The sequence below is a fragment of the Aethina tumida genome, chromosome 1, assembly GCF_024364675.1.
Source record: "Aethina tumida isolate Nest 87 chromosome 1, icAetTumi1.1, whole genome shotgun sequence".
Lineage (NCBI taxonomy): Eukaryota > Metazoa > Arthropoda > Insecta > Coleoptera > Nitidulidae > Aethina > Aethina tumida.
Window position 1 is genome coordinate 52,526,386 of NC_065435.1, and position 14,842 is coordinate 52,541,227.

General features: G+C 39.1%; 1 protein-coding gene across 2 annotated transcripts in view; it reads right to left on the bottom strand.

Annotated features, from left to right (window-relative positions):
- Nucleotides 1-2,604: 2,604 nt before the first annotated feature.
- Nucleotides 2,605-14,842, bottom strand: part of LOC109594223 (homeobox protein prospero) — a 47,578-nt gene continuing 35,340 nt past the window's right edge. The window contains exons 3-8 of one of the 2 annotated variants that reach the window (XM_049970759.1): nucleotides 10,498-12,143; nucleotides 10,003-10,398; nucleotides 9,663-9,917; nucleotides 8,904-9,085; nucleotides 4,391-4,535; nucleotides 2,605-4,160 (exon numbers count right to left, since the gene is read on the bottom strand). In XM_049970759.1, the coding sequence (XP_049826716.1) occupies nucleotides 3,981-4,160; nucleotides 4,391-4,535; nucleotides 8,904-9,085; nucleotides 9,663-9,917; nucleotides 10,003-10,398; nucleotides 10,498-12,063 (2,724 nt within the window). In that variant the 5' untranslated portion in view covers nucleotides 12,064-12,143 and the 3' untranslated portion in view covers nucleotides 2,605-3,980. Of the gene's footprint in view, nucleotides 4,161-4,390; nucleotides 4,536-8,903; nucleotides 9,086-9,662; nucleotides 9,918-10,002; nucleotides 12,144-14,842 lie in introns of both variants that reach the window. The other variant, XM_049970758.1, reaches the window with a different exon arrangement.

Sequence of the window (14,842 nt, forward strand, 5' to 3'; positions counted from 1 at the left end):
AACTGTGGGGTATCTGGGGGCCGACCTTCTGAGTGTGGTGAACCGATATAGACGTGAAAAGAAAAATATTTATCGATGACTAGTAGCTACTCTGTAACGCAATGTAACGGTAACCTAACACAGTCCCTAAACTCAACTGTCAAACGAGGCTAATAGAACGGAGACACCCGGCATTTTACCAACAATAATTGTACATGTATACTACAACCCACACAAAATTCTATGTATTACATATTGGACTAGATTAGTTGATAATTAATTTTATGGAAATGGTTAAAAATCGTCAGTGTCAGGTGATGAAGAACGATATACACTAGCAAATAATAGCGCTATAACGGTAGGAGATTTTCGTCATAAGAAAATAGAATAAGGCAGATTTTGGTTATACACACTCATATCATTTTTGCTTCGAAATTTTAATTTAAGGCGCAGAGGTGCTTAAAATAAGCTTGTACTTTTTTCGTGATATTTTTATGTCATTTTTGAACCGGTGACCTAAACGTTTTTTCCGAACAGTGTTTTTTTGAATCTGTAAAGTAGAAGTACCTCCTGTAAATTAAACAGAACAAGAACAACCTCCACACGCATACCGGAAGCGGATACAAGAGGCCGCTCGCCAGAGATGTCATCCGAATGTGTGTGCATATGGAACTAAACAATGCGAACAACTAAACCGCTAAATCAAAATCCTCGAAACGGCCAAAATGTTGCAAAAACGCTGTACATAGACCACACTTGACCAGCTCCCAAACAACCGTGGACAAACAACCAAAACCCCACAACCACGCTACTTCTGCTTACTGTTCTGGGCGATCAATTACATACTTTGGTATCATCACCATTACCATCCATCTGTTTTCAATAATTCACTTGCTTTTTTTTTGGAATATTCTTTAAACAAATTGGAAAATCATTGAAGACATAAAGACAGCAACACCAAAAATAAGTATTTATTAGGAACTTGAATTTTGTCGTAGCCGCATGTGACTGTAAGATTTTGGATGTGAGCCGGTTGCGCCGTGAAACAATGTTCTTTCCGAAAATCTCAGTAACTAGATCCTCATACGTGTGGCCTATTTAAATGCAAAAATTGAAACGGAATTATGCTGGGGTCCTACCTAAAGAAGGGAGACTACACTACGACCCACACCTCTTTGAGGCGGAGCTTTTGGAGTGACCTCAAAAATTACTTATACAGTCTCATCCAGAAAGCAATGTAATTCCTCCGGGACCTTGGCCAGGTCTTTTCTGAATTCATCTGTTAGATTTGTCTTCAACAATTCGGGACTGTAGCCGACTTCTGTTCGGCTAAGCGCGAATTGAGACGAGAACCAAATTGAAGGTACTCGTTTAAAACATTAGTCATCGTAATCGGTAATTTTTCTGTGAGATTAAGTTAATGTTGGGTGAATTGTTAAAACCAACAGTAACTTTTTGAGGTCTTAATTGTCAAGTTCACAGACCATCATAATCATAAGAACGAACAATCTCTACCTGTGACACGACATCTTTTTTGCTTCTTTTATTGCTCAGCTTGTACGTTCCGAAAAAGTATTGTGGTTTGCTGATTTACTTCGGAGACTCGAAATGGTGTGGACTCGAAATGATTATTGGGCTTTATTTTTAGACAAGTGTGTGTTGAGATGTCATGACGGAAGAAAAATTGATTTAATTTCGTTCTTATAATTATTGATGGTCCATAGCCAAGTAAAATCTGCAGGATTTGCTCTAAGTAACAATTTAAAATTAAAGCACTTGGGTATTCACTTCATTTATCCCTATGTCACATGCAGCCGGTTCCCAAGCATTTGTACTCAAGATAATACTCGGCTCGCTATTTTATATCATATTTGAAAAATCAACACCAAATATGTGCATTTGCTATCAGTTAAACATCTATTGTATGGAGAGAAGCTTATTTACATAAAAAACACGTTTTTCTTTTATAAATACAGATTGGATTTGAAGAACCGAGCGTTTAGCTGATTGAGAACCGCCTGCATTATGGGTACCTTACAATCGACAACGTTAAATACCTTTTATTCTAATAAACAACTATAGATAATATTTTCAATTTTTAAAAAACGTTTTTTAATGTAATGTACCTGATTAGGCCTCGAGAAGAACACAAGGAAACTCAAGCGTTTATTAAATCCCAAACTATCAATTTTGAAACACAACTAAATCACGTAAGTCGAACTGAACACGTAACCAAATCTTAAATGAACGGCAGTCTTTCGAATTTCGGCAGTTTCGAATATAGAAGTATTTTTTTTTTTTTAGGAACAGCGAAATCACGATTACATAGCCTAGCTGTAGGCTAAGATAAATATCTCGAGGCCTTTTTGCGTTGTGACTCAACTATTGTGGGATTAGAGAAGGAATACTGAGCTCAAAATTTATGTACAATTTGCGTTCCGTCCGGCTTTTAGCCGTGCCACGTGGCCAAAATGCTGGCGGGGATGTATGTTTCTGGTTCCCCGCAAACACTTCGGTCACTCTTAAACTAAAACTCCCCGAAATTTTACTTCCACTGTAAACTGTAACTTGCGAGAATTGAACTCAAAATAAATAAATAATAAAAACGAAAATAAAAACAAAAAATAATACAATAATATATTTATTAACTATTGACTAGTTGCCCCACACAGTGTGATTGCGAGATTCTTTAAATCTACACTAATATTGTGCCAGTGAAAAAATATAACTAAATTATAAATAAATCATATTAAGAAGATATGCTACAAAAATCATAATTCAGCAACTAGTCCAAATAGAATGCAACACAAAAATAAATACAAAAACAAAATCAATGCAAATAAATGGTGTGGAAAAAGTTGTTGGAAAAGGGCCTATGAACCAGCGCACTAAATTTTCCAACTATCAGTGCACTATTATCACAATTATGTACTATTTACAGTAAATTTTGATTTTTGTCCTAAATATTAAATTTAGTTGAATAAGGCGTATTTCCGACAACGTTTTCTTGGGGAAACAAATAAACAAAAAAAAAATCATACAAAGCATATCCGCTTAATATTTTACACAGACATTATATTCGTTATGTATTTCATACACAGAGATAATATAATATTTGTGTTAATTCATTGAAAAAACACTGGAAAACAATCGGGTTTCCCAGTGTTTTATCAAAAAGAATTTGGTTGCTGATTGACAACTCTGCGAAAATACAACACAGGTTCCACAAAGAAGGCTGCGAGACATATAGTATTTGTAACTCTGACGAGTTCCGTCTGTATAATTTAGATGTTCAAAATATAAATGGACATAAAATTTAGTGCGAGGTCTAGAAATTTGTAGTTTGCAGCCCCTCGTGGCACCCGCCGACATTCAAGCAGCACGTGTGATCAGCGAAATAATACAAAACGCACTCTGGGCCAATGTGGTCCATTATGCAACGAAGACTAGCAAAAATATAACTTTGGTTAGGAAAGATAATATTCTAATAGTATAAATTAAAGAAATCAGAGATAAATACTATATACAATATAGATATATACATGCTGTGTTTACAACAGCACAGTTTACAGTGGCAATAAACAAAAACATGCCAAAAGTAAACGAAAAACAGTGCAGATTTTGAACTTTGCTAACTGCTGGTTTAAAAAAACTTAGGACTTGACGCCGTTAAATTCTATCCGGTAAATATTCAGGTAATCACTGGAAAATTGATTTTATTCACTGTTCGTATTTACGAACATAAAGCCTGAGGCAAGTATAATTGTCTCTTCTGCCAACTTAACACAACAATATTTATAAATTGTCCGACATGTTTTCGAAGATGGCTTAGTTCCTCTTCAAACCCATTCATAATAACAACTAAAACTTGTTGACAGTGTAAAACTTGTCACCGATTCTCCATGGTGTTTGGATACGTTAGTCTTAGTCTAACGCGCGGTACCACGCGAGAACCATTGGTTACCACATGGTACCGGTTTACTACCGGCATCACAAACCGGTCACTCGAGTTGTTCGAGGAAATTTGGGGATTTAAAGTACTCCGGCACTGGGTCGTCCAGCCTGGAGATGATTTTGTAAATGGACTTCTTCCATGACTGCTCGGCGTCTCGTCCCTCTTGGATCGCCTTGAAGAACTCCCGGAGCGTTTGCTCCACCACAAATCGGAAGTTCGAGGGAACCTGCAACAAAGGAAAACAACTTTTATAACACACCGTAAAACGAAACTGCGCTAGTCGTATGATTTATTTGATGAAATTTTGGAAGAAAAAACTATAAAAATACAAAGCAAAGATTCCGTGAATCGCCAAAGACATCTATACCGTCAAATAAATTAAAAAATAAAACTGGGATTAGACTAGGGATAAACCGATGGATGTCTGGCCGCATCACGAACCTGTGGTCCCCATACCTCGATGTGATTGTTTCTGTTGTAGTGCAGGTTGAGCACACGGTACAATTCTGAGTCGCCACCCACGTGGAGATCGTCGGCGTTCTTCACCCCTTCGGATACCGCTTGCCTAGCGTACTTCTCCATTTGGATGTAGTAGAACTCCCTGCAAACAAAGAAGGTCACATTAAATCGTGTCTAGAAAACGCGTGGTATTGAGTTGTCTTGTCTAACTGAATAACTAACTACTCATTTAACAACGTGCACAAAGCCGTCTTACAATTAGCAGAAGATAACTTAGTTGTGGTGATTTAATCAGCGAGTCTGTGAATAGACGCATTTATAAAAATCGATTCGAGCTAGCATAAAAGACAATTGTTTTTGCAAAGCACTTAAAACTTGCCCCAGTATTACTCGACAATAATAGTCTAGTGGCAATTAAATTCGTTTAAAGCGCTCAAAACTTCCATCTGAACTTGCCCCCGACATTCCACGTAGGTACGCGGGATTCCATTAGCTAATTTCTTATGCCGATTTTATGTTAATAAACCAAGTATGCACAAAATTGGGGTGAACGTTCTTTGTTGTGTGTCGAGAAAAAAAAATGGGTAGGACTCGGCCAGGTTGTCCTGTAACGGTTTTCGGTCTCAACGATTTAAACATCTGCCCCTATGTCAAGCTCGTGCCGTATTGTTCAGATAACGGAATAAGGGAATGGGGTCCGTACTACGTGAAACAGATCAATATATAATGATAGAGTATTTTTTTAAAGCCGATTGAATTTTACGTGTCCCCAAAAATGGAGAAAACGATGTATGTAGAAAGGGAGCAACCAATAAATAATCCGGACCCATTTCCGATTGACGTTGGAAGCGTCACTTTTTAAAGTTTCTTTGTACAAATACGCATAATTTGCAGGTGGTGTGCACAGCGATTCTTGAATATAAATTCTTAAAATGCGGGCTTGAACTGTCAGGAGGTCAAAGAAATCATCCGAATCACATACTTTCGAAAATTATAATGACTTGGCTTGTTATCTTTCGGATTAGAGTAGCCGTCGAGCGCGTTTAAGCGAAATCAACAGTTGTTTGCATTAATATTTTACCATAGTTAATACAAGCATATTAATTATGCATGCCCAATTGGCCTATAATTGGCGTTTGAATTCAATGACATGACAGTGGCATGTTTAGGTAATATTAATACCATTTAAACCCAAACATTTCTATAATCATGCTACACTATTAATTAATATTTTACACTTGTGATTATTGAGGTCCCTTTCTCACCGCATAGATTAACCACCGTAATTCGGTTTCAGGGACGTAGTCTAAGAGTTGTTTAATTTTTGTCATCACCCTAATTAGCGCCGTAGTAATTAATTAATTAATTATAGCCGGCTCTTGCATTAATTAAAAATCCCATCAGCATGAAAGATGTGTATCTTATCAAAATTAGCCAATATCCTCGTTTACCGATAATTAATTAGTACAGATATTGGATGGTAAGGAGGCGTGAAATGGGTGTAACATATGGAAGACCGGAACAATTTCCTCTCCGGGCCGACGGGATCGTTCGAATGCGATCAAATTTTCTTTAAAGTAACATCAACTCTCTGCGGAAACAAAGGGCTTTTGTCTCCAGGAATAAAGCTCACTTGATTTCTGGCATCGTATTAAAAACAATGTGGTTGTAAATAAAAATTTTAACTTATTTCTTTTTAAATTGGAAAAGATTGTCATACCTAGAAGAGCTTGCCGGGAACAAAGAGTACAATTCCTCATTGTAAGTTCGTTTCAGAATTGTAACTTGAAGTTGGTTACCGCTAATTAGTCATTGCTAATTAAAAAAAACACAGTATTGAACAAGTTAACGGGAGAAACTGAAAAAGAATTGCGCTCCCCGAACATATTTAACTTTTAATAATTTTTCTGAAAAGTGTTCGTGGCATCCTGAAAAACAAGAGACGTGGAAACAATATGAAAACACAGATGTTAAATGTCTAACTTCATTGTGTCGAGTGCAATTTGAAATAACGAGCTTCGCGAAGTAGTTTTAATTTAATTTCTTGAGTTTCTTTTAATTACTAATTAAGCAAATCTTCTTCCGCAAAAATGCGGCGAACAATAGACGCATTATACAGTTCCATTCACGAATGCCTCGCCCGAAGGGGGGGGGGGGTTGAGAAATAGAAAATATTTATATTAAATCATTTTTCAGTTGGCTTTTATTTGTTTCTTGGCCAGATGTCTTGTGCCGGCCAGATTTCCGTTGGGCCGTGGCGGTAAAGATCGTTATAAGACGCGTGCCTTTCTTTAAGACGCCAGGGGAACTTCTTAAAGACGTTGTGTGAATCGACTTGGGGAGGGTAAATCAAAAAGGCAGCTGCTAAAATCTTTTGTGTGAATGCACAGCGCCTTGCCTTCAAGAAAACCGTTGTGATATACCTGGTGGGAAAGCCAGAAGGCATTATTCTCAAGGTCTTTTTTGTATTAGGGTGCAGTTTTGCGAACTTGTATCGTACCCGTCTTAGATTAGAGAAGATTCTCACAGGTGGGGTCGGGAGATTAGCGTAATCTAGATGTGCGTTCTGCACATTCGAATTGTGCTGTTACGTTTATGAGAGTTGATTGTTTCTCGAATAAAAACAGGTCGACCGACAACCAACCAACAAATTCTTAGAAGCGAACAAATGCATCGAGCTTATGGCAAATATTTCCCATAGGACACAATATGCCTCGACAATTGCTTAAAAGTTTATTATGCTCTGTTTAAACAGATGGGACGAGCTTGATTAGATAAGAAAACCAATATCGCCTAGCCCTAATCTACCAATTTGGTAATAAAAGAATATGGAAATTACCTTGTGTTATTAGTTTATCTGATATCAAACAGTTTTTACAACAAAACATCGAAACTCACTTTGCTTGCTTAATAATTACACCGATCAATATCTGATATTGAAAAAAAAATCATGAAGATTGCAGCGAAAATCTTTCGCACCCTTTCGCTTGCAAACGTTTTTGTGCGAGCTCCTGAAACAGGAACCGGATCGATAGTGAAACATTAAGAAAACAGACAAAAAAAAAATTAATTAATGTTTTATAATTAGCTGTGTTCCATCTTTGTGGAACTATTATGTATGCACCTTAAATATAAAATCCCCTAACGCTAGTCGCACTGCTCAATTAAAAATAACTTAATTAAGGTCTTGAGTCTAATTAGTAGGGAGGCATTTTTCTTTTCATATAAGTCCGTCTTTTTTTCGTCCTACGTGGCGGCATGTTCTCCCTCTCTTTTTAATCCTTTGATATTAAATTAGTCATTAGACTTGTTCTTTAATTTATATAATCGGTCGGAACTCCCCGAACAGGCCAACAAATAAGTGATTAAATGCGCTTTTAATTGACGAAAAATTTAATATGCTAAATTAGGTATATAGATGTGAAAACGTTGTGCGAATTAAGATTAAACGTCTTTAGGTGTTGGTTAATTAAAAAGAACAACGACTGCGATCGTATGTTGAGGAAAAGTGATCCGATTTATTTTTCCTTTTGATTAAATACGTGCCATGTATATAAATGTTTTTCATGTGATAGTGAAATTGTATTAATAAATTTATAAATGATTAAAACATTTATATGATTTAACGGATATATTTTGTTTTTATAAAATATATTGAACATATATTGTACAAAATTGTATTAAATTAAAAATATAAATATTTAAATTAAATACAATATTTAAATTAAATAAATATTAAAAGGTGTATGTACATTTTTATTTGTTTCAAATTGATATAAAATATTTAAAATCAAAAAGGATTTAAATTTATAGGTTTTAATAATTTTATATACTCCACAAGTGTTCATTCATTTTCGCTTTTTATAAATGAATTTGTGGAATGTGTACATAAATAAATTAATTATAGTATTCAGATACAAATGCGTTTAATCTAGGTCATTTTTATACGATTATGAAAAATATCATCTGAAAATTTGCGCCCATTAAAATTTAATATACATGAAAAACGCTGATATACAATTATTGATTTTATTTTGGCCTGATTTCTCGTTGAGGAAGGTTAGGGAACGACTGGAAAAACCCTAATTATTAGGGTGTATAGTGAACCAGAAGTTTCCCTACACGCAAAGAGTTCCATACACCTACATGTATGCAACATTCAGCGATAAAAAAACTTTTCCGGCAGTTTTGATTTAAAAGCAAGCCCCGTACACTGAAAACTGAAAATGAAACGTTGATGCTTTGTTCGCTGCCTAGCCGATGTTTTTCCAAGCTCAACCCCAGGGCTGGCCATATAACTGGCATGTTGTACAGGAAAGAAAATAGATCTGTTTAAATCTGCATAAAGTGCCTCAACATAACATTTATACTTTAGCGCGCAGTCACTCTTTCTCGAATCTAACCGATTCGGACCAATTAGTATTAATTAGCTATTGGATTCAATACAAACAGGACAACTCCGTCGTATAAAACTATTGTGAAACGGTTGTGCAAATTGTTCGGCACTCACCTAAAGTTTGAGAACCACTTCACCAGCTGGGCAGTATTGTTCTTGTTGAATTTGATGTCCGGGAAATACATTTTGAGGACAGCTGAGCTTGGGTACCTGACCCAGAAGAACATCAACTTCGCTTTCCTCAGATGCATCGGCGTCAATGTAGACGAGTGCTCAGGAGTTAAGGATAGATTCTGCTGTTTTGGAAGAAAAGAAAAAAATTGTTATTGCAAGAAAAAGGTCATGTGAAAAATAATTGCTATTGAACGATTCGCGGAATCGATGGGAAATTTCTTTAAACACATGTCGCGTTTCACATGTCTCAAGAATTTATAAGTTGCATAATGACAGAGCTTTCACGTCTTTATTTCACGAGTTGAAAGAATTCGAAATAACATGCCGCGGATTGAATTTAAGTGAATTATAAAATGAAATTACAAAGCAAAAGTCGAATTTCTTTATATCGTTTTATCGTGTGCCAGTCGGAAAGCTTTGTAAGGATTCTAATAAGGATTTATTACGATTTAATTCTGGGGCGTGATACCTTATTTGAAAACTTAACCCCAAGTCAAAGGTTTACACGAAGACCTATACAACAAAACCGCATTAAGTAAGAAATAAAATTTATAGAACTTCATTTTATTTACTTTCCAATATCGAATGGCACGTTTCAATTACTGAAAAGAACAAGTTTCAAGAGTTGTGGAAGTGGGAATTGATCTCAGCAATTACTTTTCAAAGAGCCCTAAATTAACTAAAAAAAAATATACATACACTATTATTGTAATCTTTGCATAAAAAGGATATAGTAGGTTTCATCCCGTCGTAGGAGATGTCTCCGGAGTTGCAGTCGGAATTCATGTCGCTGTTGTCCATTTTCATGCCTCCTGAAGGCCTCATGTGCGCGTAGTCGGGGGATCCCCCATGTTGGGCTGCCGCCAATAGTGCGGGGTGCAACAATGTGGGATGGTGGTGAATTGGGGGCGATTCACGCTCCATTTTGTGCATTCGAGGTGGAGAGGATGATGCCTGCAAGAACACAAGATCCGTTAGTTTCTTGAACCAAATTAAGGTAGAACAATGGTATATGTACTCATAGTAAGAATTAATTTACCTGCATCGCCATGTGGTGGCCATGGCTTGGTCCGTGGAAGAAGGGGCTGTAGGGCGAGAAGACCTGAGATTCGTGAAGGCCGGGGTTGGGTATCGCCACCGATGTCGGAAGGGAGACGGGCAACATCGGCGGCGGCTGGTGATATGGGGGAGGCCTTGGTGATGAACATTGGTTGGTCTCCATGGGGGCGGGCGACATTCCCATGCCGTCTTGGCCGAGGATTCTGCTGACAGTGCGCGGCGTGATCCTGGTATCCGTGACCTTGTGGCGCTTCTTCTTTGGCGCTACTACCAGACTGAGGGCCTCGTTCTGTTCTGGTGTTTCCTGCTTTGATACGCAGAAAGGATGGTTCATAGAGTACAAAGGCCCCTGACTAATACCTGGCGGTTTTGGTGGCTGAAACATCGGAGGCCTTATATGAAGATCTGAATGCTTTTGCATATTGTTCATATTGTGAACAGGCATAATTGGTGGACAACCACCATTTCCATTTACCATTTGATTTTGATTGGATGGTGGTGGTGGTGCGTTGGGCCGTTCGGCTATTTTTGTCCGAGGTGATTTCCTATCGAGGAGTTGAGAGGCCATCAGGAGGTCCTTGTTCAATTGTTCAGCCGCAGTGGCCGCATCTTGTTGCTTACACCGTCTTTGGAGAACGAATCGGGACATGATCGAGTCGATTAAATTCGATAGTGACGACGTTATTTCAGATTTGAGGGCGTCTGCCAAACCTTCGAGGTCCGTATTGGTCGGAGTCATGTTTCTCATCATGTGTAACCTATCGGCAAAGTTCTCAGGTTTCTGTGGTGGATAATTTTGATTTTGCTGGGATTCACTGTTGGCCTGCGAAGCTTGAGCAGCTTCCTTGGCCAGTCTGGCTTCTTGTTCCATGAGCAGTTTGTGGCTAACGCCTAAATACATGGCAGCGGCATTGTTCATGTGTTGCTGGTGTTCGTGCAATAGTCCGTTGTGGAAAGGTGGTCCTGGCGGACTGATTTTTAATTTGCTCACCTGTTGGGCCAATGTCGGGGGTTGTTGCACGGGAGTAGGTGTACTGGTACACACCGGTGAAGGAGCCGCGGACCTTTTGCTCTGTTCACTGTCACTAGGAATTTCCTCGACTTCTTGGCTTTCCTCGGAATTTTGTTCTACACGTGTGCACAATTGGATATATTTTTGTTGCATTTCAGCTAATTGTTCTTGCATTGTCCTGAGTTGGGATTTGAGTAGGTTTTTCTCCACTCGCTTCGCCCTAATTGGTTCGATTTCTTCATCGTCGTCGTCGATAAACCTGTCCGCGTTGCTGTCGTGCTGTTGCGGCTGGTAGAGCTTTCGTTTCTTGCATCCGTTGACTTGAGGTGGTGCCGGACTGGATCGCATACCTGAGACGATGTTTTCCACTCGGGCTTTCTTCGCATCTTCCGGTTTGGCGGGACTGGCCGGCTCCACCTTGGGTGATGGCAGCGATTCAGTCTCCATGCCGTTGAGGGCCTCCTCCATGAGTTCCGATTGTCGTTCACCCGCGGCCGCTGAGGCGTCTGCGAGACACTCTTTCATCGTACCGACAGCGTCAACGTCGTTCCGCTCCGGACTCGCCTTGGGTTCGTTGTTATTGTTGTTTATGATGTGGTCCTGGCCGTTGCGCATGTCGTGCTCCAGCGCCAGCAGTTCGTGCTTTCTGCCCTGAAGGATATCTCTGAGCATGTGATGAGCGAGCTGATCCCCAGAGGACGGGCTGCTGTCACACCTTATCACCGATTCGAATTTAACTTCCTCACCGTCCGTGCCGGATTCGGCCTTCTGCCGACCGAGTAATTCGTTTAACATTTTAGCGGGTGCGAACCCCGGTCCGAACAGACCGAACTGTTGCTGTTGGGTGAAAATCGCGCCGTACAAATTATTACCGCCACCGAGAAACGTCGGACGCGAACTGAAATTCGGTATTGAGGAATACGAGTTACGCGGCTCGCCGGCGTCCACACGCTGTCTAGTTCTTTTGGTTTTCTTCAGGAGCTTATCTGTGTACAAACCAAACTCTGTCTCCTCCTCCGATGACATCATAAGTTGAAGCGTTATTGGTCGTTCAGGTTCCCCCCTCCAGAAATCGTCCCCACTTTAAGAATAGTCGCCCATGTCAATACCTGCAACGAAAGTGGAACGTGAGGGCTCGTCACGGCGTCTGGCGAGAAACGGGGACCGGCAAGCACCTGCACCTGCGGCCCACCCGAACAACTGTTGATCTGCCGAGCCACGGACTACCAACACTCGGAACACTCGGTCCGTAGTACGTACGTGTGCTGTAGTGCTGTACGTCGAGGGGACGCCGCAGTTGCAGTTGCCGATCGCTGCCTGAGCCTGATCCTTACCCGTCGCTCTATGTTTTACACACAAATGTCTCAAACACACATGCATTCATTATTTCATTCTTTACTTCATTTATCCAACAACTCATCGTCGTTTAATATAATATAACAATTTTCACTTTCTCTCCCTCTCCCTCTCTCTCTCTCTCTCTCTCTCTCTCTCTAAATATTAATTCTGTTCCATACAAATTACTTAAATTGTAATTATTAGTTATTGTTTTTCAAGCGTCTGATGTTTTCCGACAATTCTTCAAGACTTCTTTGACTCAATTGAAGGTAAACTTCTAAACAACAATACTTGTTGGCTGTCGCCTTGCCAACGAGAACTGAGCTCAGCCAACTACATCAAACTACACAATTAGAATATACAAAACACAATCAAAATCGGTAACTCGATTTTTTGATAACTCGAAGCCAATTGGTTCAATCCGGGGTGAAAATTATGTGTAATATTTATTAAGTAACTCGAAGTCTTGTTAATTCGATTTATTTTTTGTGGAAAAATATTTGATTGTGTTCACGCATTCTAATAATCATCATTTATATTATCATTTAACCTAACCTTACATATTTATAGAAGTTTATTATTGTGGTTTTTGTATTCAATTAGATAAGACAATATTATCAAATCTTAATATAACAACTAAAATGAGCAATCCTTACGTTACTGATTACTAATGGTAATTTCGCATTTGCATTCCCACTTTTTGTGAATTTCCTCTCCTTAGTGCTAACCAAGATTATGCCAATGCGTCAAGACATTCGGCAGATATCGTGCATCAATAATTTATATGTATATTGGAACAGTAACAGTGTATTCAAAGACATGGTAGTAACCGTTTAATTTGAACAATGGTCATTATCCCCGTAATCGGCTCATTTATTCATAGAGATATTTACAGTGCTAATGCCCTGAAATCCATAATGGACAATTAAATTTACCAATGTTGTTAACACTTCGCCAGTAATATCATTAACTCGGTTCGTGCGGGGGGTAACTTTCGTATTGTGAACGATCGACTCGACCAAACAGTCATCTTCATGCACTTTCGGTGCCATATGGCACCGAAATATACTTGGTAGAACGTTCTCACCATACATCACCATCTGTCGCGAATTACGCGTCTTATCTAAACCATTATCAGGTATCCAATTCGGAACTTTATACTGGCGCGTCTGGTCGCGGATTAATTCGAGCAATCGACGAGATATTGACTAATGCGAGATACGAAAAATATTAATTCGATGGCAACAAGAAATGTTATTGGTTCCCACAAAACCACGTAAACACGGACTTTTTTCCGCAAAACTTCCCGTTTCCGCATCTTCTTACGGTAACGTCGTCAAGAATAAAGGCTACATTTTGCCATTGTTGTTTGCGACCGTAATCATTCATAGTTATTTGCTATCCGGGTGAAATTAAAAGTCGTTTTGTAAGAGGATCTCCGGAGATTTTCCTTGGGAATTCTACACATACCATAATTTGTTTTCAGCGCTTGGCCTACGTGCCTCAGCGGTGCAGTGCTGATTTTAAATGGTGACACGGCCGGAAAAGAAGGGTGTTCGATGCAGTCGCAGTCTTGAGGAAGATTCCTTTACCTACTCGTGAGAACATTTTTTGTGTGAAATACGTTAATTTCAAGAGGTAAATGCAAAGAGACGGTTGTCGGTTGCGCACTGCTTTGGGTTGTTCTCCCGTTTATCGAAGAAATTATTAGTGAAGTTCCTGCGTTTCTGGCGAACGGGCGTTAAAAGTTGAAAAAAGTTTTATATTTCTGGAAACTTTATTAATTAGTATCCACTCAAAAACAATATAATGAAGTTAAATACTAACAGATATTTAATTATGGATTAATGTTTGAGATATTCGCAGCACATACCCCGACGGATTACATATTTTAAGTGCTTTGCTTTGGCAAATAAACCGACTATTTTAACGCTTAGAAACTATTTATGAATGGCGGTTTGTGCACATTAACGGCCATTATTAATGAAGGGTAAAAATGATAATTGCAAATTCAACAACATGGCATTAATTTCGACACGTTAATATTTCATCGGGCCGATTTTTACATGTAACCCGTAAATTAGTTATTTGAATAGTGTTTACGACACAGGAAAAAAATTACCAAGAGAAAGAACACAATTAGGTGACTTGGGGCGTGAATATGTCGAAACGGGGCGAAACCACAGGTGTGCACAGTACAATAATTACAAGAACAAAAGTTAAAAAGTCGGGCATAGGTAAACAGCGGTGGCATATGGTTACAGAGTAAGATGAACTTCCGGCCTGACGTCACGAATTGATCGCGAACATGTATGAGTATTTCCGGACGTCACGCGAAGTTGGTCACCCAGGAGTACTGTTCCCACCGCGGCGCAGCGCTCTTAATGAATAAGAATATCAGGTGGTGGTATATGGGGGCGATATACGCCACCGGACAGTACCGAACAATGCAGATGTGCCAGATAATTAG